The 26691-nt window shown below is 40.5% G+C and overlaps 2 protein-coding genes across 4 annotated transcripts; both read left to right on the top strand.

Moving 5' to 3' along the window:
* Nucleotides 1-1237: 1237 nt before the first annotated feature.
* LOC125226357 (cyclic GMP-AMP synthase-like receptor) lies at nucleotides 1238-22100 on the top strand. 3 transcript variants are annotated; one of them, XM_048130319.1, is made up of 9 exons: nucleotides 1238-1347; nucleotides 2506-2932; nucleotides 3964-4192; nucleotides 4860-5165; nucleotides 5898-6104; nucleotides 7140-7301; nucleotides 8913-9053; nucleotides 19962-20153; nucleotides 21978-22100. In XM_048130319.1, exons 2-9 carry the CDS (start codon nucleotides 2511-2513, stop codon nucleotides 21990-21992), a joined length of 1674 nt encoding a protein of 557 aa, XP_047986276.1. In that variant the 5' UTR covers nucleotides 1238-1347; nucleotides 2506-2510; the 3' UTR covers nucleotides 21993-22100. The 3 variants fall into 3 exon arrangements, with proteins under 3 accessions (XP_047986276.1, XP_047986275.1, XP_047986277.1); XM_048130318.1 differs by lacking the exons at nucleotides 19962-20153; nucleotides 21978-22100 and having other exon boundaries at nucleotides 8913-9434; XM_048130320.1 differs by lacking the exons at nucleotides 19962-20153; nucleotides 21978-22100 and having other exon boundaries at nucleotides 2506-2899; nucleotides 8913-9434.
* On the top strand, nucleotides 22074-26691 carry LOC125225974 (glycine-rich protein 23-like). Its single transcript, XM_048129788.1, has 4 exons — nucleotides 22074-22207; nucleotides 24803-25197; nucleotides 25588-25871; nucleotides 26561-26691. The coding sequence occupies exons 1-4, from the start codon at nucleotides 22161-22163 to the stop codon at nucleotides 26591-26593; spliced, it is 759 nt and encodes a 252-aa protein (XP_047985745.1). The 5' UTR covers nucleotides 22074-22160; the 3' UTR covers nucleotides 26594-26691.

Consider the following 26691-nt stretch of genomic DNA (forward strand, 5'->3'; position numbering starts at 1 on the left):
ATTTGGCGGCATTGTGTGGCAAAATCGACTATATTAATGCCACTAGTCAGTAGAAATGATGTGCGAGTGCCTAAAAATAAATTCCTATTTAAGTTGACGCGCAGGAGGGCAGGCGGATTTGCCTCTATTCTTTTGACAGGCGCTACATACTTCAACGCCACGGCTGGGCTCACAACTTTAAATTCCATCATAACTTTTTCTGGTACGCCAAAAAAAATTGAAAAAAATATATTGACAGGTACCAAATAGGTAGTAAATATTGACTAAGATATCAATTAGTAGTGTTGTCTAGAACTATGTAAACCAAAAATGGTCCAGACATCCTGACGTCAGAATGTCTGGCCACTTTATTCGCTCGATTTTTCGATATCAGTGGAGGTACCAAATATATGTACTCAGGTACCAAATAGTATCAAATAGGTACTAAATTTTAGTATGTACTAAATATCAAATATCTGTAGTGGTCCAGGGGTCCTGACGCTCACGTTCATTATGACCCCTAAAGTCACCATGTAAAGTCTGAACAGTCCTTTTTATTGCACCCTGTATGTGGCAGTCAGGATCCTATAGAACTGCGCTCTCACATTTTTGGCATACTAAATTGAACCTTATCCCCGGGACAGAAAGGCGTCCTTATCAACAACTAAGAAAAACGGTCCACATGAGAGGGCAAAGTTAGGGCTGGTGTCTCACCATATAGGTATGCTACCTAAGTTTATAAACTTCTTAAAAAACTATTTTTATAGACAAGAAATACGTTACCTTGTATCGAATTGGTAAATCGTTATTATGAAGCCATTACATGGGTTAAACCAAAGATTTGCATATAAAAAAAAACGTTCAACTGAGATTCACATCATCCTATACGATATCGGATGTCGGACCGATATCCTATACATTACAGGTGCCATCTTGGATTTTTTCCATTGAAATCCCTCTGGCATCCGATATCGGATCGGATGGTGTGAAAACGGACTTAGTAGATTTTGTAGTAGGTAACTTTGAATATTGACTGGTATCCCCAAATTATTACAGTGATGACGTCACTCTAATCAAAACTCTAATGATGTTGACATTGGCAGTAAGTGCGAGCGAGACGCCAGCCCCAACTTTGTTCTCTCATGTAGACACAGTCCACTTCTTTAATTTACTTATTTACTACAAAAAACATTTATTGAATTTACCGGACTTCCCCGAATAATAAAATATAGAGTTTTGTCTCTGGTATCAACTGACGTGTCGACTGTCGATATAAAACCAGTCTGTTGTAGAACGAGCAAATCATTTTCGCTACAATATTATTACAAGTGCTTTGTGTGAGAATCTTGGATTTACATTTCTGTTTATGTAAGTTTTTTAATTATTCTAAAAACAATCTGAGTAAGTTGAAGTGAAATAAAAAGAAAACAAACATGCTTTGTACTCTACGTAGTACATTAGATGTGAGATCGCGATAACGGCGCTAATATTTTTAGCTTGTAAATTTAATGCTCTTGCGTCATTTTTTATTTCATGCGAGTCGCTTGAAATAACTATAGATACTATTCGATTAAAATAAGGTTAAAAGCTATCTCATATTGTATTCTAATAAGACTCGTTTCTTGGTTTCCTCATCTATAGTTTGTTACTGGTATTTTAGTATTTTATTTATTTATTTTATTTTGCTGTATTTTAGGACTTAATAGATAATATAATTTATCAACAAATGCCGATAGCTAAGTATGTATTTTGATTATCCGTATCAGTTATTTTATGATTTGATGTTAAATATGGACAGATTAACTGCAGAAAACAATAGGTAAGTTCACGCCTATTTTGGGCAGTCGTGTAAGAACTGACCACGAGGTTCTACTTACTAATGTAGTAGGCAAAGTTTGTTATTGCAAAGGCCATGAATTTTATTTTAAGAACTAGCTTTTTCCCGCGGCTTACCTCCTTACCCCCACCCTCTTAGGATGTGAATTTTGAAAAATCCTTTCTTAGTGCTCCTCTACACCTTATAAGGAACTTACGTGCCAAATTTGTGTCGCTTAACTTTAAACTCAGTTAAATCCATTCTGCTTTATGGTTGATTATGTATAAAAATATATATAATCCGACAAATAATGAACCTTATATCAGAATGGATTTACCCAAGTTTGAAGTTAAGCGACACATTGGAGTCTCTAGGACCAGCGGTTTCGGCTGTGCGTTGATATGTCAGTCAGTCAGTCAGTTTCTTCTTTTATATATTATTTATATCTTAGATGAGAATAAGAATATTTAGGCTTCGATTTCCAGCTTCGCCACCAGTGGGCTTGATCGCTTTTTCTTTAGTGTAAGTATAGTATTTATTTCATACGCCCATAGAATACAGAGGCTCTCTATGTATGTACTTATATTAAGACCGTTTAAACACCTGTGTTATACAAATAAATATTATTCTTATTCTTGGACTCTTAAGTAGAAAATTTACTAATTAATCTATTTAAATTTACGGAAGTTTCGAATTGTTATTTTTCTCAGCTACAATGAGTCAGAATCAGAACCGAAATCGCACCGACAGCAATAGCAGTAACGATGATGAGTCACTCAGCAACTGGGCTGCAGCAGGCTTGGTAGGGCTAGCTGGTCTAGCCATAGGTGGCGCAGCATACTACCTGACTTCATCCTCGAAGACTGAGGAACAGAAGAAACAAGAAGAGAGGCAGAGGGCAGAGGCAAGACAGAGGGAAGAGGCAAGACAGAGGGAAGAGGCAAGACAGAGGGAAGAGGCGAGACAGAGGCAAGAGGCAAGACAGAGGGAAGAGGCAAGACAGAGGGAAGAGGCGAGACAGAGGGAAGAGGCCAGGCAAGAAGCGCAAGCATCTTCAGGATGGAATTTATTTACCAATGTGGCCTGTGCTGTAGGCAGCGCTGTGTTAGTTTATTTTTTTACTAATGTAAATTGCAGGTACTTACTTTGACTTTAACTTAACTTCATGATTCATACCTACCTATACTTTCTAATTATACTTACTATGCAGGCAAGTATAGTCGCGAGATAAATGTATGATATGATAACATGGTCCTGAAACTACTCCAACAGTATACATTATGAATTAGGAACCCTTGAGCCAGCACTTTCAAATCAGACTACTGTAAACTTAACTGAATTTTGTGCTAAAGATTCTGCCCTTTCAAATTTCAAGTTATGGTATGTTAATTTTAACTTGACTATTTACGATATCGATAATAACCATATCGTGGTAATAACCATATCGTAAATAGTCAAGTTAAAATTAACATTCCATAACTTTTAAAGTCAAATCAATCAATCAATTGTTTATTGCAAACCGTACAATTGATAAATGTTACAAAAAAAAAGGTCGCATGACAATTATACGTAGTGGGGCAAGGCACCTGTAACCTTATAGTGATTGAGACCCATGAATGAAGGGCCCACATTCGTTGTCGAATGTTTACATTAGCGAGATTGTCACAGTGATGTCTTTGTTCTTTGAGACGGGGCGGATATTATAAACACGGAACGTAGCCGTGGGTTCGATGTGGTACGTAATGAAGTTAGTTATTTGTTGTAAGCATTCCTTGAGGTGCCGAGAGGGTATTAAGATTTGCGACATTGAATAGAGAGGTACGCGCGATTCCGGAACCGTACCATGGGCATTACCTGTGCGCCTTCTTATTAAGTATCGAGTAGAACCAGTACCACTTGACCCACGGATTCGTTTTCGTTTCTGATAACATGTTAAAACTTTGATTGACTTGGTGATTTGGAAATTGATTAACTGTTGTTAATGTGATTTAATAATGTTCGTTATCATATAATTTGTTTCATAAACATTTATTCTACCATTTCAACCTACCATGGAGCTGGTGCCTGGCCCCCTGGTGCTCTCGTAAAGCTACCGGCTTCGACCTACATACATAGTTATTAACACAAAACACAATCATCATTTGCCTACAAGTTTACTTGTTTTTCAGAATGGGATCCCAGTTATCAGCATCTCTCCCCTCAGAGCCAACAGTGGTGGTTCCCGACAAGCCGGTGATCACTAACATGAACAGCCTACTCCATGACATATATGTGCGCTACATAGCGCTCAAGGATAAGGACTTTGAGGAACATTACAAAGTGTTCATGAACATATTTTACCGGCTGCATGATCAGATGAAGGTGGCAGACAAGTATTATAACCGGTACTCGAGTTCAGTGAGTATTTTTTTCTTTTTATACTTGAGAACATTAGGTACACTAAAGCACAGTATAATAAAGAGTGATATCGTACAGTATGGCCACTCCCGCTCCCCGCTGAAAGTGCCTCCCACCCCCTCTCCATTACCTCACAGTTACCGCCTATCAAAAACGCGAACAGTCGACCTGCCATGTCATATCTCACTCATACAAGCGTGGTACGCGTTCACCTACCTACACGAGCTTAGACTGTGTGCTAGGAACGCGCCTCTTTCATATATTTGATCGCCAGTGTACTAAAGACACAACTCGCCCATTACAATTTGCTTGTTGATTGTTAAGTTTTGTACTTTTCATTGTAAATTTTGTGTTAATAAATAAATCAGGTTTATTACAATTTAAACATGTAGGTGTATATTGTTTTTAAAATGGTCTCCATGAGTAGGTATCTTATTAAACGCCTATGTAGATAAAAATACAGAAATCAATTTAGAAACTCGTAACAAATGTATTTATTTGCCAAAACTTATCTTTATACATCCGAAGTGTGTATACAGGGTGGAAAAATCGAATGCCACATGGATGGCAACTACCTTAAATATTGTAAATAGTTGCCATCCATGTGGCATTCGATTTTTCCACCCTGTATACCACTCCATGAATACATTTTACCTATTCATTACAGGTCTTATTCGCGGGTAGCCATTTCGACCGTCTCCGCATAAACAAGCCCGACGAATTTGACATGGACATTATAATCAGCCTACCCGTCAACCTCAAGGAGGCCCCTATTCCAGCCAATAGCGACATAGTCTTGGAGCCCAAGGCCCCAGGCTTCATACAACTGAAGGGTGGGGCCCAGTTCCAGAACTTACCTAGGAGGGACGGCGCGGATTGGCTGATCAATAAGACTGCGCATGAGTGGCTCGATGAGAGGAACTATTTGTTGCGCTCGAGGTTTACAGACTGGTTCAAAAGCGTGGTTAATAAGGTGAACGCTCCTCCTTTTTTTTGGAAACTTTCAATTTCTACACATTTAGGTACGCACGCACACGGGATATGTTATTAAGTAATTAGAAATTTGATCACAATCGGACTTTACAATGGTCTTTACATCTTTCTAAGGCAGCGTTCCCACTTATGCGTCGCGTGTCTCGGGGCGCGCAAAGGGCGTCCGCGCCACGCCACCTGAGTGTAATTCAAAAAGCGTCTCCTCAGTACATTTTGTATAGGAAGGACGTAAGGCGCGCCGCCAAGCGGCGCGGCGCGCGCCCCGCCGCCGCCACGCCACCTGGGGCGCGTCTTACGTCTTTCCTATACAAAATGTACTGAGGAGGCGTTTTTTGAATTACACTGAAGCGGCGTGGCGCGGACGCCCGTTGCGCGCCCCGAGACACGCGACGCTCTGGTGTGGCCGGTCACTAATGGTGCCCCCACACTGGCTGTTATATTACACGGTGTGACACCATATTATATGTATAACATATATAACCGCCCAGTGTCGGAGCATCATAACGAACACTTACTTATGGAGCTGATGTGATGAAAATAATTTTATTTTGACACTTTCAATAATAACCGGTTTACATCTCGTCTGTATCCGATAGCTTTTTGAGTGACTAAGTATATAATGTTTGTGTTTATGACAGTTATGTCATCTTAGCAGAAAAGGTTAAAAGGTAAAATATTCCATTATTTTATGCTAATTAAAGTTCTTTCACAGGCTATGAACAATTTCTCCCCGCACTCAATACCCGGTCGCCGCGTGCTGATCGTGGATGGTATTCCGTACACCCTGCGGCTGTCATCAAGCGGGCCCGCTATTACGCTGATTATTGAGAACTCCAGCGGCTTCCGGCTAGACGTGGATCTGGTTCCGGCCCTCAAGTTCCCTGAAGAACGCTGGCCTATCTGCAGACCATATAGAAAGGTACTTTCCACGGGCAACAGTTTCCTTGTACAGTTGGGTACCTTTTAAGATGGTTGCTGCGTAATACACTCTGCGGTTATCGTCGAGCGGGCATGGTTTCGCATAACTCAAGGGTTCTTTCCAGCCACGGGACGAAAAGCGTTGGTCTAGTTATCTGCAGTAGGTATGTATAGAAAGCTAGGTACCTTGGTTCCCTGTACAGTGTGCCCCTGTTAGATGGGCGCCGCGCGAAACATCATGTGGATTGTGGATGGTATTCCGTACACCTTGCGGCTGTCATCTAGCTGGCCTGCGACGGGAATCGAAAACGAAACGCCTCGAATGGTAGTCTGGCTCTGTTGCGTCAATACGCACGAGCGATAGGGATATTATATCTACGAGCGTTTCGTTTCGAGCGTTTATGCTATCCGGCAACGCACCCTATGACTCGTAGCAAATCGCCGCGTGAAACATCATTGGGATGGTATTCCGTACACTCTGCGGCTGTCGTCAAGCGGGCCTGCTCTTAGGCAGCGTTCCCACTTATGCGTCGCGTGTCTCGGGGCGCGCAAAGGGCGTCCGCGCCACGCCACCTGAGTGTAATTCAAAAAGCGTCTCCTCAGTACATTTTGTATAGGAAGGACGTAAGGCGCGCCGCCAAGCGGCGCGGCGCGCGCCCCGCCGCCGCCACGCCACCTGGGGCGCGTCTTACGTCTTTCCTATACAAAATGTACTGAGGAGGCGTTTTTTGAATTACACTGAAGCGGCGTGGCGCGGACGCCCGTTGCGCGCCCCGAGACACGCGACGCTCTGGTGTGGCCGGTCACTTACATACCAATTTGAAATTCGATAAAAACTAAAAGGCAGGTCAGAAGTACTCGAAACCGACGAGCGTGTATGAGAAACGTTATGAAAGTGTGTGAAGCGAAAGTGGTTTGTCAGGATCGTAGTAAATGGAAATCCGTGATCTCTGCCTACCCCTCTGGGAAACAGGCGTGATTGTATGTATGTATGTAAAGATTACCTAATTAATCAGTCATATATTTGTGCCCGCAGGTGCCAGACAATTGCCACAAGGACATATTCATGGTGGTGCCAAAGCCCATGAAGGGAGGACTGAACCGCTACGATACGGACCGATCGTGGCGGCTAGCCATGCACCTTCAGGAGCGCGACATCATGCACGGATCCGAGAACATGCGGCAGGCCATACGACTGGTAACTACATACATACATACATACAGTGCCGGCCCGTGCACTCGATCAGGGTAGAGCGAGTTTGAGTTTCGGCGCCCGTGGGAAGAAATTTTACTACGTAGGAAAATAAATCGCGAGCGTAGCGAGCGCGAAATATTTTTCATAGTAATGCCGTAATTTGAAGATTAATGCAATACAGAATTTATGGATTTCATCATATAAAAGGGACAAATGGTTGAACAGGTTGAACTTTCGCAGTCGCACCCTTGTATAGTTACGTGTGGCGAGCGAAGCGAGCGCGAATTTTTCCCTATTGACTCGATTTATTAAGACTCACCCCGCCAGCGGGAAATCCGCGAACTTTCAAGCTTTTATCTTCTGCAGAGCTGCGGGCTTTGACATACTTTGGGGTATTTTGACTTCACAGGGCGCCTATGTTCCCGACTCTTAGGTCTTATATTTCGCCATCACTATTATTTTTATAATATTAAGAGTTAATTAAGAGATTAACTGCGGACTCGATTGTCACCGTGATGCCCATTTCGGTATTTTGCCATTACCACTAAGTGATCTTATTTAAGTTCGCTCACCATCTGCTGTGACTCACAAAATTGGGCCTCTCTGAGACGTTTTGGACCTTTGGTTTTATGAGGAACTCCGCTTTGGACTATCGGGTACTCATATTTTTGCATTTGGATAGCGAAGTAACTTTGTCGTTCACCGCACCGCACAACAATGTGGTTCGTCAAGGGCTAGAATCCTCCTTTTACGGCGCCCAGCAACAGCGCCCTTATGAATGTTGGTATATGTTGGCAATGTGGTGCAACTTTCCACCTAATCTGAATTACAAATCTAGATTTTCAATAGCTGGATTCATTCCCGACTCCTCTCGCCATTTTGTGATTTGTGCGCGCCCACGCAACGTATAATTTTTTTGAATGGATTTTTCCACATTCTCGATTTTGGCGCCCCCTTACCATGTGGCGCCTAGAGCGGCCGCTCCACTCGCTCTACCCTTAATCCGGCCCTGCATACATACATACATACAGGGAGGACTGAACCGCTACGACACGGACCGCTCGTGGCGGCTCGCCATGCACCTTCAGGAGCTGTTCTGTCAATTAGCAGGACTAGTAATTATTATTTCTGTCCTCCGACTGGAAAGCGTCAAATTTCAGGCTGCTGCGATAAACGAAGGTACCTGCTTTCCGACTCCGTCGAATAGAATAGTACATTACGATACAAGTGCGTAAAAAAGGAAGTTCGAGACGAGTGGCGATTGGCGATAAATTAAAACACGACCAAAGGGAGTGTTTTAAATAGAAAAGAAAGAATAGAAAAACGTTTATTGCAGAATCGATACGAGTTACTAATTTCCTTTTCGCACTTGTATCGTACGACGTTTTTCAGTACAGATGGCCCTCGGAAGTTTCGACCAGACAAGAAATGAACCATTTCTCACTCTAGTGCATAAAAAAGCACCATCTGTACTGAAAAAATAGTATACACACGTTGGCCAGTAAAATAAGAAATGTCTCAGAGCACATATCCATCGGTTACTACGTTTTACAAGAACTGAGAAAGGGAAACTATCAAACAAGCAAGCTAAACAATAGGTACTTTTTATTCCAGATCAAAAAACTCCGCGACTCCCAAGGCCTGAACAAAATAGCCAGCTACTACATCAAAACAATATTCTACCACGAGGCAATGGCACGGCAGAACGACACGCACTTCTGGCGAAAAAGCCCCGCTGAGCTCTTCAACATCATGGTAAAAAAGTTCATAGAGCATCTAGAGACAGGCGAAATAGACTACTTTTGGAATAAAGAGAATAACCTTATAGGACACATTGAGAGATCTACTTTGACCGGGTACGCGAATAAGTTGAATAAACTGGTGCCAATTTTGGATGACTCGTCGAAATATAAGCACGCTGCTAAGTTCTTGTTGACTGAGAGCCAGTTTAAGGAGTACAATGATAAGTTCTTGCACATTTAGGAAGTTATTTTGACTGGGTACGATTGGGGGTAGGGCATTTTCGCGAGAACAATCCCCAAAAATATTTTTTCTAAGGTAGGTAATTTTTATGTTTTTCCTACTCAGAATCACGAGCCCTTTCGTTCCAGGACAAAAAACAAGAGTCAATGGTCCCAAAATGATCTATTATTTTGCATACTTTCCACTTTGTAACCTCTTTACGAAGTGTTTGAAAAATGGTAACGATGTGGAAAAATTAAATTTGAGACGATTTTTTTTACCTAGTAGGATCGAAAGAGCTCGTGATTCTGAGTAGGAAAAACATCAAATTTACCTATTTTGAAAAAAAAAAAGGTTTTGAATCTTTTCCCCTCACTAGCTCGGAAACACGTGTTTTGTCATTTAATACCAGCGGGTAAAACCGCATTTTATCCACTAGTGGGTAAAGTAATTTGACCTTGAATAAAGTCAAATTAACTGCTTTAAAATTGGTAAAAGTAGGTTAATCTAGTAATAAAGATGATTTACCACCTGTGGAACAACTGGAAGCAGTGATAAACGCATTTTTTGCATTGTAGTTTCCTCGCTATAGTGAGGGGAAAAGTTTTGTGTTACACTTGGGTGCAAATGTATTTTTCCCCTCACTAGCTCGGAAACACGTGTTTTGTCCTTTAATACCAGCGGGTAAAAACGCATTTTATCCACTCGTGGGTAAAGTAATTTGACCTTGAATAAAGTCAAATTAACTGCTTTAAAATTGATAAAAGTAGGTGAATCTAGTAATAAAGATGATTTACCACCTGTGGAACTACTGGAAGCAGTGATAAACGCATTTTTTGCGTTGTAGTTTCCTCGCTATAGTGAGGGGAAAAGTTTTGTGTTACACTCGGGTGCAAATGTATTTTACTTCTCGTGTGTTAAAAAACTCGCAAGTTCAGGATTCTATTCTCGAACCACTCGCTTCGCTCGTGGTTCAACTATAGAATCCTTTCACTTGCTCGTTTTTCAATTCCACACTCGGCGTTAAAATACAACTTTGCCCCCTTGTATAACAAATAACTATTACTTCTCGTGTTTTAAAAAACTCACAAGTTCAGGATTCTATTCTCGAACCACTCGCTTCGCTTGTGGTTCAACTATAGAATCCTTTCACTTGCTCGTTTTTCAATTCCACACTCGGCGTTAAAATAAAACTTTGCCCCCTTGTATAACAAATAACTATTTTTCGCGAAAATGCCCGGTAAGTATTATCGGATAATTATTCATTATTTCGAATTTTAATTATAGTATGTAACATAAAACTTTTCCGCTCACTAGCTCGGAAACACGTGTTTTGTCCTTTAAGGCGATATATTTCCGTAGACGCTGCGCGCACTCGTTTTTTGAAGCCGTTAAAAACATAGGAAAACGCAATGGAAAAATCTGAAAACGATATATGTTTAATTTCAGCATCTGGTGAGTATGTTATGGAGTTGAACAACATGAATGTTACAACTTCGCTCGATAGAAAATGATCCTAAAGTTACCTCTTCTTTAAACAATAAATCGTTCCCATAGCTGGGATAAAAACTTTTTTGACTTCTTTTTTACTTCAATATATAGGTAATACGATTATCTAGACGAATCTGATGAGTTTGTGCCGGTAGCGTCATTAAAATAATATAATATTTATCAAATACTACCAAATCCGCAAAGGAAAGATGGAACAACTATGAACCCAATTTTAAAGATCCGTTACTAATCCTGTTTTTGCAAAAAAAAATTTTTTTTTAAAAATTTTTTGAAATTGAAAACATTTTCGATGGCACTTATGGCCTCTTCAGTCGCGCGGCGGCGCTTTCAGAGGACGGACCTGTGTCAGTTTTCTCCGCGTGGTCACGTGTCATTGAAACAATGGGGAACAAAGCTTTGAGGAGGCAGAAAAAATAATTGCGTGCTAGAAAACAAATAAATAATGAAAATTCTAACCAAAGACTGTGAAAAGGTAAGAAAATGATAATTTATATATACTCGTAAGTATTTCATTTTCATATGATGTTATCAAGTGACATTTACGATATCTAAACATCATAGATTGTAGAAACCCCTAGATGACGCGTCTGTGACGTCATTACAGCACAACTTTCCACTTAGAAAATATATGACTGATGTCCAACTAGTGAACAAACTTACGTATAATTTTCATAAACATATTGAGTTGTTCGAAAGAAAAGGCGGCGGTAGATACAGTACTGATTGAAGATCAGGTAGGGTAGGTATTTCTGTCTTTCAAAATGTGGTATAAGGTTAATTAGATCGTGCTACCCTCCGTCTATATTTTTTCTATGTCTATGCCAAACATGTGGCCAGCCTGACAGAAATTTTGTTTGTCAACTGTCGCCATTTTTCCATAATAGTTAAAAGATTTCAGTATTTTAACTTCTCAATAAATTTTGATGAAAGTCCATAATCATACATTGATAAAGCTGGACAATTTTTTTTATTTTTATTTGGTGGGTATGATTACGGTACTTTATATTTACAGATATTTGTCTAATTTGCAAGATTATACGAATCCTTCAGCAAGCTGTCTGACTCCTTTGACAAAAGTTGATACTTGATTTGAATATACTTCAGAATTCGAGGTAGGCATAGAATGGTATTGATTTATCAATAAATTATTATGAAATATGATATTTTATCTTGTGCTGGGTTGTATTTTATTTGGAGATATTAGTGACGGTAGTGCCCCCACCAACACGAGTCAAGCGAAGAGAAAAGCTGTTTTCTTGAAGCATTTTGTCGTTCTTCTGAATCCTCGAATTTGGGGTCTGGTTTAAACCAGATAAATATAATTGTCAGGATATGATATCAATAGCAACTTTATTAAATAGACAAAGTTTCAATTGCATAGTTTTCATACTTTAGATTTTATTCATATCTTAATATAAATAGCACAGATTTCATCAGTGACTGGATGAGTGATTTCATCATGATCATCAAAATACGTTATACGAGTAAGTAACCTGCTATTAGTAGGTTCATGAACAACAAGAATAAAATTCGAAACTTTGGCATGTATACATCAGGTTAAAGGCATTCAATATGAAAATGAAAAAGCGTTATTTATTCACGGCTGAAAAAAATAATGTGTATTTTTAAACAGCAGTGACATGACATAATATCCTTTTACATAAAGTTTATGGTCAAAGAAGCTGACGGTTACTGTGTTCTGTTAACAATAGGTTTATAAGAAAAAACTTGTAAATGAAGTAGAAAACTCGCCGAGATGTTAATCTTCACCCTCCTCCCCATTTTTATGTCCCCATTTTCAGTTTTTTTTATATATTCAGGAAAAGCTACAGTTATGATGTTTAGGAGAAGTAGGTATATTTCCATAAAATTCTCTACACAGTATATATTTGCAGGTAAATAGTTGTAACTCGTAATTTCTAATCAAATCAAATTGTGCTTCTATTTACTGTGGGACTAATGCTGAAAACGCAAAAAAAAATATCTATTTTATACATTTCGACTGTCATGATACAGCTCATTTCTATGGAACATCCAATTTTTTTTCGTATATGTTTCAGCATTGGACCCTTAATAAAAGTTGTTCATAATGACCTCAAAAGTCACTATGCAAAGTTTGAATGGTCCTTTTTATTTCACCCTGTCGATCTGTAGATAAGTGCGATTACTAAGAAGTTCGATAAAATTGATTGTACTTTAGGTACGTCCTTAAAAGCTCCGACAACTCTGACCAAACACACTGTAACTATAAATCATTAGTATTACTTACACAAATGATGAAACCTAATAAAAAAAATAAAGGCGGTGATCGTTTACCATCAGGCGATGAGCTGCTCATTTGCCTCCTATTTCATGAAAAAACTAAGAAAGCCCAGTTAAAATACGGCGATCATTATGACTGCGATCCGTCTGTGTCATGCTGCCGCGCGAATTTGAGTTCCCGCGTGCGACAAGCGAACATCGCCGCGCGGGCGGGGCTGCCCGGACGCCGCGCACCTCACCCCCTTGGATTGGTTAGTTTGACAGATCATCTCGCCTTAATACCAGTGAGTAAAAACGCATTTTATCCACTAGTGAGTAAAGTAATTTGACCTTGAATAAAGTCAAATTAACTGCTTTAAAATTGATAAAAGTAGTTGAATCTAGTAATAAAGATAATTTACCACTTGTGAAACTACTGGAAGCAGTGATAAACGCAGTTTTTGCGTTGTAGTTTCCTCGCTATAGTGAGGGGAAAAGTTTTGTGTTACACTCGGGTGCAAATGTATTTTACTTCTCGTGTGTTAAAAAACTCGCAAGTTCAGGATTCTATTCTCGAACCACTCGCTTCGCTCGTGGTTCAACTATAGAATCCTTTCACTTGCTCGTTTTTCAATTCCACACTCGGCGTTAAAATACAACTTTGCCCCCTTGTATAACAAATAACTATTAAGGACAAACATCCTATTGAACGGCTAAAGAATAACTTTAAGGTATCTTTAGTCATCAATAAAACGTATCTTTCAGTACAGATGGTGTTTTTTTTACGCACCAGTGCGAGAAGTGGTTCATTATATGCCAGGTCGAAACTTCGGATGGCCATCTCTACTGAAAAACGTCGTACAATACACGTGCGAAAAGGAAATTCGTAACTAGTGTTTTTTTTCGCACTTGTATCGTAATGAGTATTTGGTGGTACTTACAGAGCGAACTAATACTACATTAGCCTTCAAATTCGAAGAGTATTGTATTGTTTTACACAAAACTTTTTATTTTATGTAAGTTTTAATTTTTATAATAAGAAATTTTGCTTTTACGTATCGATTTTAGAATGTGCCCCACTCCTCGTTACTTCATACTAATTTTATAAATTAGTACGAAATGACAAGGAGTTGGACACGCTTTTTTAAATACGCGTACAACCTGGCAAAGAGTAGAAATTAAAAACTGTCGTCTCATTTTACACTACAATGCTGCCACTTTTTAATTGTACTTGAAACTTATACCTACACCTATAAGTTCCTAATAAAGTATGTTTAATCAATAATATATAAAAAAACCGGCCAAGAGCGTGTCGGGCCACGCTCAGTGTAGGGTTCCGTAGTTTTTCGTATTTTTCTCAAAAACTACTGAACCTATCTAGTTCAAAATAATTTTCCTAGAAAGTCTTTATAAAGTTCTACTTTTGTGATTTTTTTCATATTTTTTAAACATATGGTTCAAAAGTTAGAGGGGGGGGGACGCACTTTTTTTTCCTTTAGGAGCGATTATTTCCGAAAATATTAATATTATCAAAAAACGATCTTAGTAAGCCCTTATTCATTTTTAAATACCTATCCAACAATATATCACACGTTGGGGTTGGAATGAAAAAAAATATCAGCCCCCACTTTACATGTAGGGAGGGTACCCTAATAAAACATTTTTTTCCATTTTTTATTTTTGCACTTTGTTGGCGTGATTGATATACATATTGGTATCAAATTTCAGCTTTCTAGTGATTACGGTTACTGATATTATCCGCGGACGGACGGACGGACGGACGGACGGACAGACAGACATGGCGAAACTATAAGGGTTCCTAGTTGACTACGGAACCCTAAAAAATGGAGTCGCATACATTTATGTTTTCAACGTTTCATTGATAAGCAATGCAAAATTGTAATAAATGTTAAGATGATTTAAAATTCCTTGTCCAAAAATAACCATGCACCCGGTTTGATACCTAGGTAAGTAGTTGAAATAGTTTTATGGTCACAAAGTAACAACTTAGGTAACGCAGCGTTAGGGACCATCCACACTCATGAGACGCATGTCTTGTGGCGCGCAACGGACGTCTCCGCCACGCCGCCTGAGGGCGCGTTTTACGTTCTTCCTATACAAAATGTACTGAGGAGACGTTTTGTGAATTACATTCACGCGGCGTGGCGGAGACGTCCGTTCCGCGCCGCGAGACACGCTGACGCGAGACGGGCTGAGTGGGGACGGTCCCTTAGAGCGTTTTCATATTATCCGACCCGATATTGGATTTAGGAAGCCAAATCTTGGAATTAGTTATCAAAGCGGGCCCCAGGCTCCCATGAGCCGTGGCAAATGCCGGGATAACGCAAGGAGGATGATGATTGGATTTAGGAAGGGTTTAAAAGATAGACGTCAAAGGATAGGACAAATATAATGGATATCGGCCCCACATCCAATATCGGATCGGATAATGTGAAAAAGCTATTAGAATTTTGAAAAACCCCCGACTGCGACACAGTGGACCAATTTTCATGAAACATGGCTAAGAACACTCCCGGCTAACTCAGCTATCAAACATAAAAAAACTAAATCTAAAAAGGTTCACCCGTTCGGGAGCTACGATGCCACAGACAGACACACACACACACACACACACACAGACAGACAGACAGACACGTCAAACTTATAACACCCCGTCGTTTTCGCGTAGGGGTTAAAAAAGAGACTAATAAGAAATTAGGTGCTTTTTGTTACTTACTTGTTACTGTCATCCCAAGAGGGTTAGGCCGTTTTCACATTATCCGATCCGAAATCGAAAGGATTTCAATGGAAAGAATCCAAGATGGCGCCTGTATTATATGGGATAGGATCGGATAATGTGCAAAACCCACTTACCATGAAGTACTAAAGCCGTACATTTTAGGTTGAGAGAGGACAGCTATATAACTGGTATAGCTGTGTCCCTTTCTGTCGACCTAAACATGGGCTTTCATGGTACCCCCCCCCCCCCAGTACTAATAGATGACTGTGTTTATTTTGTTTGACGAGTATTGTAAGTACTAGTGGTTTTGCACTAAGTTCACTAACCAGGTTGCGTAGCCAAATGGCACAAACTCTCACGAAACGAAACGCAAGTAGATATCTATCTCCATCGCTCGTGCGTATTGGCGCGACAGAGCCAGACTAGCTATCGCCGCGTTTCCAATTCGTTTCGCGTCACAGAAATGCCATTCAGCTACGGGGCCTGTGCTGTATAATGTGCGTGGTCGAATGCACAAACTTTCACGAAATGCTCACGATAATATATCTTTCGTAGTTTCGTTTCGTCATGTTTCGTTTATTTGTTTATTTGTTTATTTGTTTATTAGGATCACCAACAGAAGATACAATATACATACTATTAATTACAGATTATAAAAAGCCCATTCATAATTGATCCCCCACTTATAGGTAATCACAGCATGCAAAAACATAATATTAAGTATGACAATATTCCTATTGCCCCAAGGGCTATATATAAATTAACTAAGTTTACACATTTAAACTATTACAAAATTACAAATTAACACAGAAATTATCAATAAGTAAACAGAGTTAGCAAGATCCGTCAACAGATAGTAATTTGTTTTTAAATGAGGATTCGCTGTCGCTAAACACATCCAAAGATGGGTCCCTTTTAGTAAATTCGTTGTACAGGCGAGCCAGGCGAGGCAAAGGCGAGTGCGCTAAAAGGTTTGTCCTACTAGGAGGCACATAGAGTAAAGAACACGGGTAACGTGGCAGGCGGGACGGAACTTTCAGACTTATCTGACTAACCATTTCCATGCAGTCAATCTTATTGTTTAGAAGCTTATGCAAAAACATTAGGTCCAACATACTACGCCTACTAGTAAGAGAAATAAGATTAAATTGTTTAAGTCTAGAATTATATACCTGGCTGCCTTTTCCAAAACGATAAGATAAGTGTCTAGTAAACCGTTTTTGCAATCGTTCAATTCTTTCAATATGTATTTTGTAACTAGGATTCCAGATCACACTACAATATTCTAATTTACTCCTTACGTAACAATTGAATAGGGTAATAATTGTAGAACATTCCTTGAACTCCTTACCACATCTCAACACAAACCCCAGACATTTGAATGCAGCATCAATTGTCTTATCTATGTGACTTACAAAGCGTAGCTTGCTGTCCATAATGACACCAAGATCTCTTATTTCGTTGACCTCTTGCAAATTTTCGTTTAGTATTACATATTTCGATGGTATAGGATTTCGTTTTCGACTGAATTTTATATGGTTACATTTACTGGGGTTCAGAACCATTCCGTTAGACCTACACCATTTTACCAACACGTCTACGTCATCCTGTAACCGATGGACATCAGATTGATTTTTTATCACACGGAGCATTTTCAAATCATCTGCAAATAGCGTTACAATCGAGTGATTAAATTCAAGAGTTATGTCATTAATAAATACGTTGAAAAATAATGGCCCCAGATTAGATCCCTGTGGTACGCCAGAGAGTGCAATAAAACTGTCAGACTCAGTGCCTTCTATCACCACAGTTGATGGCCTGCCTTGAAGGTAAGTTTGGCACCAGTTAAGTAAACTACCTGCAACACCGAAGTTGTGCAATTTATAAACTAAGATTCTGTGATTAACCTTATCGAAAGCCTTCGAAAAGTCGGTGTATACCGCATCTACCTGGTGGCCTCCATCGACAGCTTCTGCGATGTTACTTACATAGCTAAAAAGATTTGTACAAGTCGATCGCTTGGGCATAAACCCGTGTTGATATGGAGAGAGCTTGTCTTTTACATGATCAAATAGTGCAGCATAAACCAGCCTCTCGAAAACCTTGGCCATCGAAGACAGTATGGAAACGGGCCTATAATTTGAAACAAATTCGCGACGGCCACTTTTAAATATAGGTATAACTCTGGCTCGTTTCCATGCTGATGGGAACACCCCTGACTTTAGAGACGCATTGTATATAATCATAAGTGGCACAGAAAGTGGCTTTGCACAGGTTTTCAGAAATACTGGAGGAATGTCATTTATCATCGCTCTTGCGTATTGGCGCGACAGAGCCAGACTACATTTCTGCGGCGTTTCGGTGGCGTTCCGCCTCGCAGAAATGCCATTCGGCTACGGAGCCAGGGTACGAAGCCAAATGTACAAACGCTCACGATAATATCTGTTTCGTAGCTATCCATCTCTATCGCTCTTGCGTATTGGCGCGACAGGGTCAGACTGCATTGTTGGCGTCTGGCGTCGACGATTGCCCTTCGGCTACGCCAGCAGTTTCCTAGCATTTGGGAAGAAGAGAAAATTCCATTTAGATGTAAAATTCCAGGGAACATCATTATAGTCGTGGTATAGCTTTGTTATAAATCATAGATAGAGTATAGAAAAAAAAATAGACCGAGGGTACCTATCTAAATAACCTTATGTCATTCTATATTTTGTACACTCATGTAGCATACTAAATACTGAAGGAGACAGATGTAGCTAGATACTTTTACTCAATCTTCCATAAGTACCGTGGTACCGCCTTGTTTCTCCAACTTTATGAAAGTTATGAATTTTGGTCAGCAACTTCAGCAACTGGCGATCACTATTGTCGTAATGGAAAAGTGGTTCTATGTTGACGTCAATGACATCAGCATCACATACCCGGCATCTAGGTCTTTGGAATACCAAGAAAATGGACTGACTTGGCAATCGCATGAAACAATTTTGTCATCGGTGTAAGTAATAACTTACACCGATGACAAAATTGTTTCATGCGATTGCCAAGTCAGTCCATTTTCTTTAAAACATGAAATATTTTTCATATTGATATGATCGCTATAAGTAATATGTTATTAGGTTAGCTATAGGTAAACTACGTAATAACTTGTGGCAGAAGGTCCTTTAAGTAGGGACTGAATAAATTAACCGACTTGGTATTACAGGGATCTCAACTCTTTTTACGCCAGAAGGACTGAGTTGCGAAGACTTGGTGTTTTTACAAGTTTTGTTTTTGATGGGATATATTATACATCACCAAAGAGCATTGAATCACTATAATACGTACATCACTATATATATTCTTTGATCACTATGCATTTAAGGGTTAAATTTGCCCTAACCTTTTTTCTCCGTCCGGTTTAGCTTGGCAGGAAAAAATAAACAAAAAATAAATGTCATGACTGACGTAAGGTTTGAGTTGGGCCTCCTTAGACGCACCTTGTGTGCTAGACAAGAAACTGTCAAAATTTAAAAAATCTTACATCACTTTCACTCGGCACAAACACAAGCCATTATGTAATCCCTTAAACAAATCAAAACTCAGTACGACTAATAGTAAGAAATATCGTAAATTCAAAATTATTTCTGTGCTACTCAATGTCACCGCTGAAAATTATGAAATTTATGCAACAATTGGACGAGCCTTGCCCTCAAGGTAATTAAAGAATAAGTCTTTATATATTCGTGGCATTATTACTTGGATGTAAGTATCGGTAATGCCTGCAGAATAAACCTACCAGTGGCGGAGCGTCGATACAACTCGATTCCCAACGGGTTCCCTAAAATTATCTAATATCTGTAGAAGTGCATACAAAACAGATTCCGAAAACCCCTCCGGCTTTACCAACGAAAATTTTCACGCCCCGCCACTGAAACCTACAGAGATGGGCCAAAATAGCCACGGCACATAGTTCCTTTAAAGAGAACAAAATGTTCTAAATTCAATAGTGCAAAAATGAGTCTGGGTCTTCCGTGGCCTATTCATATGTGGCGCAAGTCGAGCGAGGAGTAAATAGGTCTAGCTGACAATTAGTAACTCAATCGAGACGAGTGAAAATCCAGGAACGGGCCCTTTGTCCAGTTAGACATAGAAAATTATAAAACTTATTTTCCTTCCTTCACTTTCATTCTTTAATCAACCAACCGACTTAAAATGAACCTAACTTCCAGCGCTTCTACTTCACTTCTACTCAAATGAGTGACCGCCAGAAAGATTGGGTGCCCGTAGCGGCCGGCATAGTTCTCGGGCTGGGATTCCTGGCTCTGCTCTACAGTTACTGGGGCAGCGGTCGCAAGTACAGCAAGGGTCCCAATCAGCAAATGGGATACCCGTTCACGTGCAAGTGCGAGTCGAAGTCACAGGTATATATATACACATTTTTCTACGGCTGTCTTTACAGGTTCAATTTTGTATGTACCTAGTCAGAAGAGTCAGTGATACCACACCTCGGACACTGGCGATCAAATATGTATATGAAAAAGGCGCGTCAGCGCCACGCCGCCTGAATGTAATTTAAAAAACGTCTCCTCAGTACATTTTGTATAGGAAAGACTTAAGACGCGCCCAGAGTCCGTTCCGCGTCGGCGGACATGCGTCTCTTGAGTGTGAACGGTCCCTTAGCCTGCTCTACAAATACTGGGAGGCTCATTCAAAGGGTGTCAACAATGGAATTTCACTGCAAGTGCGAGTCCAAATCAGTGGTAATAACATCATTGGTGATGATGTTGTAAGTAATCCTATTATACCTTCATTAGGGATACAGAGCTCTCGGAAGAATCCTACACTTTCCACGATGCTGGGCGGCTGATGCTTCTTCCAGCAGAGTCCAATTGAGCCATGTCAACTCGCCTCCACGTGGAACAAGGACGCCCTGACCGTTTGCTACCAGTCGATTGCCAGCCGCCAGCTGAACAGGGTATACGTAGCCGAACAGCACAAACGCTCACGAAACGAAACGCTCCTATATATATCTTTATCGCTCGTGCGTATTGGCGCGACAGAGCCAGACTACCTTTCTGCGGCGTTTCGATTTCGTTTCGGGTCGCAGATATGCCATTCGGGTACGGGGCCAGGTTATTCCTTCTACGAAGAGCCATCGCCATTTCCTTGCACTTATTTCTTCGCATACGCTCACCTGTAACCGATTCGTGATGTCCTTCTTACAAGCCATGTTTAGCACCCGTACACGTACAGCCTGAACAAAAAGAGGAGACATTAAGACGATACAGCAGGGGTCAATTCTCCATACAAACGCTCTCGACTATTTCCTTTTTTTTTTTTATACAACGTCGGTGGCAAACAAGTATACGGTCCGCCTGATGTAAAGCGGTCACCGTAACCTATGGACGCCTGCAACTCAAAAAAGTGTCACATGCGAGTTGCCACCCCATTAGAAACTTGTACACTCCCTTTTGCTGTGTTAAGTACAATGTGTGTTGTGTTAAGTACACAGCAAAAAGGAGTGTACAAGTTCCAAGGAGGGTTCGGGTTGCCGACGACTCAAAGGACAATTGACGGAACAAGTTAGTTCCGTAAGTCCCTGGTTTTTGAAGATAGAGCAATGATTTTTTCAACACAGATTATTATTATTTTTATCTGTGACCGTTTGATTTTTTTGATATTTTTATTTTTAAAGACGCTAGAGCCAATCAAAATTTCCGAAAACGGCCTTTTTGATTATGGCGCAAAAAAAGTGTGATACTCAAAATTGGTAACAAATAGCCAAAAAAACTAAACGGTCCGACACAGATTATTTCTTTGTTATTCAGATTCTCAAATTTCGTTCCGATTGATTAAGTTTTGAAGGAGGAAACAGTCGAGAGCGGAACCTCGATTTTAAAGATTTTCTCGCAATATATTTTAACTGAGTTGTTCTTAATGGACAATTTTTTTCGACAAATCTAGTTAATAACATTAGTATATTTAACTAAAATTCCCAAATTGAAAGGGCAAGGGTTTAGCTCCTGTATCGTCTTAAAAAGAGGCAACATCGTAGTCGTCCCGTTTTCTTACACAAATTGATCTGAAAGGGCACACTACCATGTTGCCACTTCTTAATTCCTACTCTTTTTGGCCAGACTTTACAAAAGGACCGATTTGAAGTTGCAGTTAAACATTTTAATTTTACTAGGTCAATTTTATTATGAAGTCAAATTTAACTCATACTACGCACCTTCTTGTTACAGTGCCCGCACAGATGACACGTGACATAAACCCAAACAAGAAGAATGACAGCGTCTTTTTGACATAAACATAAATTTAAAGTGCAAAAACATGTAAATCAAAAATGAAATAAAATTATCGTGAGATTTCTGTGTTTTACTAAAAATATGAAAAAGGAACGATGAGTTTTGATAGTTTCAGGGAGAATGTTGCCCTGTAGGTGTAGGACGAGGACTGTATTGCCTTGTGACTGGTAAGTTCAAATTTCAATAAGTACTATGTACTAGATAAAGGCTGCTCGAAAAGAGACGAGTCGTGGAAAGTAAAAGCAGGCCTACGTCACTCGCTCGCGGTCGCGTACCTACACTCTAGCCGTTCATTCGAATGAACAAGTAGCCGAGAGACGCCACGCGCCCGCCTGTGTAGTCGTGTGGCACCGTATCTCTATTCTGAGTTTTACGTAGTAACTTATTAGTATAAGTTAAATAAAGCGTATGTATTTGTCGTTTTGCGGGCAAGTGAAGGGTCTGTTGCATTAGTATTATTAATAATCTGTGATAAAAGAACGCGTACTTTTCTATTTTAGTACATAGGGTTGGCCAACACTTGCGAGGGTCCCTCATACAGTTTACATACTTATACTTTCTATCTTCTTGTTCTTTGTGAAGAATAGCTACAATACAGCAACTATAAGCATACCACTACCCCTTGAGACACAGACCACCCAAGGTGGGTGTTCTGTGCCTTGAGACCAAAATAGACGTTGAATTTAAGCGTTTATCTTAAATTTTGAATATTATTATCTTCCGAAAATATTTTATGCCTAATAATGTACTATTTATCGATTCGATTTCGATGACCTCAGCAGTCAAGAGTTTTCCCTCTTGCGAGCTCTTATGTGGCAAGCCAGGCCAAACTTGCTCTTAAAAATTCGATCACATTCACGGCAGTACAGTTGACCAGCCGTGTATACCTACACGTAGGAGGGCTTAGGTCTTTCCTTACGTAACTGGCGTTTTGGCGTTTTTATAGGACTATTGTCAAAGTTGACCCCAGGCTCTCACGAGCCGTGGCGAATGTCGGGATGACGTATTTATTGGACTAATACAATCTTTAAAATCATTAACATTCCTAAGAATGTCGATTCATATGATTCATAATGATACTAAATGTTTGGCCACAGAATATATAATAGTACAAGTACAGAAGGCCCACTGCTTTGATGTTCACGAAATGCCGCCTTTTTAAATGCCTACAAAATTCTAACAAAGAAACGAACCGCACGTGCGCAGCGTCGGAGGATAGGGTTGCCTATGGATTAAAACGCATTAATTCTCAGATAAATAGTTATACTAATATATATTCAAGTCTTGGTTAATTTCTAGGTATATATACAGTATTTATATATTTTTGTTGCAGCCTTCAGCATCACAAGCCTTATTGAACTTTTCCGTTAGACTTAATCAATAAGATCAGTGTAAGATTGACCTATTTTATTCATGATGTCTATTTAACTAAGCATTATTAGCCATTCCACACGTGGACATCGTATATGAACCTTGAAAAAAACTCGCTACGTAATGTAACAATAGAAAGTGCGAACGTGCGTTCCGTGAGAACGCGCGCCACCCCTGATTAGGCCGCGAACTCGCGGCCGCCAGCATGTACTTGTAGCGCGGCGATAAAATTGCGGAGTGAGCCGCCCCTGGTTTGGCCTCAATTATAAATACAGTATCAAAATGATAACGTTACCTTTCTAGACATACCAGCCATACCAGGCTCGAGTATTACCGGGGAACCCCAGAGTTGGCTTACTGAATTTCGTGTTTCAATCTGGAATCCTTGAGTATTGAAGTACAGAGGCTAACTAAATGAAGAGATTTTACGGGGAAATCCCTACTTGCTTTTCTAGTAATTTGCCTGTCATTACGTTGGATGAGAATTCGTTCCTGTGCAGGGTATTTCCCCCAAACCTTTCGACGCGGAATCGGCTCTAGCCAACCAAAAACCGCTTGTAAAGTACTTATGAATTAAGATTAGGTAGGTACCTATACTCGTCCGTACGCATGTTCATACTAAGGGACCATCCACACACAGGCGAGGTATGTCCTGAGACGCGGAACGGACGTCAGCGCCACGCCGCCCGAATGTAACTTAAACAACGTCTCCTCAGTACATTTTGTATAGGAAGGACGTAAGACGCGCCCCCTGACGTCCGTTCCGCGTCTTAAGACATGAGTCGCCTGTGTGAGGGTTATCGCTAACGAGCGACTTTTGGTTGCCGAAAGCCAGACTCTAAAGATAAATACAGTGTAGAATTCAAAATAGTCTTAGGTACCTAACCTAAGTAAAACCTTTTACCTGCTTAGGTAAAAGGTACTTAGGGTTAGATCTTCAGGAGATCTCGTCACAGAACTTTATTTATATAGAAGAAACAAGTTCATCTATTTGTATAGGGGCCGAGCGTGTCAAATTTTGTACTGAAGTTGTTTCTTGCCTGTAATTTTAAATATGTCTCAGGCTCTTGATTGTTCATAATTTTTGTGTTGTTGCAATTGAATATCACGTAACGAGGCATTTTTTATGTTTTGATTGACTTCAACTTACAAAAATTGACGCCCGAAAGCTGCAAGCTGCGATTAAAGACGGACAACTCAGTGGATTTCACTGAGTTCATTTGACACGCTAAGTAGATACGTTTGCTTGATCTATGGTATAGATGACATCTGTGGATCTCGTTGTAAATAGGTATGATTCGATTCTAATCGATCACATACTTATGCACCAATAAATTTTCAATTCATGTGGTAATAAATAATTTGATATCTCTCTGCTTCTCACTAATTAGCGCGGAAGAATTAAGACGAAGGAAAGCAGCCCTATATGGAAAAGGCGAAGGCGCTGAGAGCGCCGGCAAAAGCGGCGACGGGGGAACTGCGGGCAGCGGGGGAGTTATAAGCGGCAGCGGGGCGATAGGCAGTGGCGGGACGATAAGCGGTGGCGGGGCGACAATCGGTAGCGGTGCGGCAACGGGTAGCGGGGCGATAAGCGGGGCGACAAGCGTTGGCGATAACGTCAGCGGGGGCGTGGGCGATGGCGGAGTCGTGGGCGGTGGCGGCACCGTGGGCGATGGTGGCGTTGGCGGCGGCGGCGTTGTGGGCGGCGGCGGGTTGGCTGAAGGGACGGAAGCTGGAGTGGGGGGAAAGGGGATCGTGCGAAGGTTTCGGATCCTGTTTGACAAAAGTTAGTACTGGCTAGGTATTAGTATTTAATATTTTCTCTTTATTTTAAATATATTGCTGCAACTATCATCTGCAAATATGCTGTGGCCAACGATGATTAAGAGCTGGAGACACGCACATGACGTACGGTTCAAAAGTGTACCTAATCCTTTATTTTAAATATAAGGTCCATACGATAGTCCTCTTTATTATACTGTGACCCGGGTAAGTGTGTCACAACGTTAGCTACTAAACATGAACAGCAAGTAGCAAAAGTATAAACGCGCAAAAACATGACAATGAGTAAAAAGGTCAAATGTGAAGACCAGACACAGTTGTCCTTATGACACACTTACCCGTATTGACCGTGTTTATTTCCCTCTGTTCTTACAAAGTGATCTTATATTTCCAGTGTACAACTACCTAGGCCCAATCGGCCTCTGGAATGCGGCCCTAGCTCTCCTCATACTAGGCTACTACGGCAAGAAACGCATCTTGGACTCCTTCGGGCACGGCAGAGGCCATAAAGGGGGAAGAGGGTATGGATCTGGCGGTATGGGGTCGTTTGGAGGCGGGGCGTATGGAGGATATGGAGGAATAGGGGGAAAGTGTGGGAAAAAGAAAGTGGAGCCCCCTCCGCCTTGCTGCGCGACTTGCAAGTGTTTTGATCAACCTAGGATTTTGAAGCACCGATTGGTAATTGGACTTTTTTTTCTTTATTTAAACTATCGTATACGCTCAACATAGAGTAATACCAAGCTAAGTTGACTACGATTTTATTTAGCCCAAAGGTCAAGTACCTAAACGTTGGTTTGACGACCGGTCTGGTGCAGTCGGTAGTGACCCTGCCTGCTGCACCGCGGTCCCGGGTTCGAATCCCGGTAAGGGCATTTATTAGTGTGATGAGCACAGATATTTGTTCCTGAGTCATGGATGTTTTCTATGTATATAAGTATTTATATATTATATATATCGTTGTCTGAGTACCCACAGCACAAGCCTTCTTGAGCTTACCGTGGGCCTCAGTCAATCTGTGTAAGAATGTCCTATAATATTTATTTATTTATAATTTCATAGAAGTTGACGTACCTACTAAGTATAACAATAACGTTGGCACCGGCAGTTCTGTCAAAATCGCTGCAAACTCAACTTGCGCGAATCGGATTTTGACTAGATTTTTTGGGGAACGTTTAAATATGAACTAATTTTTGATACTCATGGTATCGTCTCACCAATCACGGAAGAACGTCATTCCGGACCTTTGGGAGACATGCGCAGAGCCGAAGCCAACACGTAGAGACCTTTTAACACTAATGAAATGTATAGATTTTATCGTGATAGTTTATTATTATTGCATTATTATTTTATTTTGCTATTTGTTACAGAAATGGCCTGAGGACCCAAGACCCTGTCAGTGAGAGATCAATCATTTCATTACGTACTAAACACGATTGCCAAAAATATTATATTTTTCGATCTAATGTAAATTCTGTGATTTAGCACCTTTTGTTCTTCA

The sequence above is a fragment of the Leguminivora glycinivorella genome, chromosome 5 (assembly GCF_023078275.1).
Source record: "Leguminivora glycinivorella isolate SPB_JAAS2020 chromosome 5, LegGlyc_1.1, whole genome shotgun sequence".
Classification (NCBI taxonomy): Eukaryota; Metazoa; Arthropoda; class Insecta; order Lepidoptera; family Tortricidae; genus Leguminivora; species Leguminivora glycinivorella.

Coding starts and splice junctions, on each gene's coding strand:
- LOC125226357 (XM_048130318.1), top strand. CDS start 2,511: ATGAGTCAGAATCAGAACCGAAATCGCACCGACAGCAATAGCAGTAAC. Junction 4,193..4,859: donor ATAACCGGTACTCGAGTTCA/GTGAGTATTTTT, acceptor TATTCATTACAG/GTCTTATTCGCGGGTAGCCA. Junction 6,105..7,139: donor TCTGCAGACCATATAGAAAG/GTACTTTCCACG, acceptor TTGTGCCCGCAG/GTGCCAGACAATTGCCACAA.
- LOC125225974 (XM_048129788.1), top strand. CDS start 22,161: ATGTTGCCCTGTAGGTGTAGGACGAGGACTGTATTGCCTTGTGACTG. Junction 22,208..24,802: donor ACTGTATTGCCTTGTGACTG/GTAAGTTCAAAT, acceptor CTCACTAATTAG/CGCGGAAGAATTAAGACGAA. Junction 25,198..25,587: donor TCGGATCCTGTTTGACAAAA/GTTAGTACTGGC, acceptor TTATATTTCCAG/TGTACAACTACCTAGGCCCA.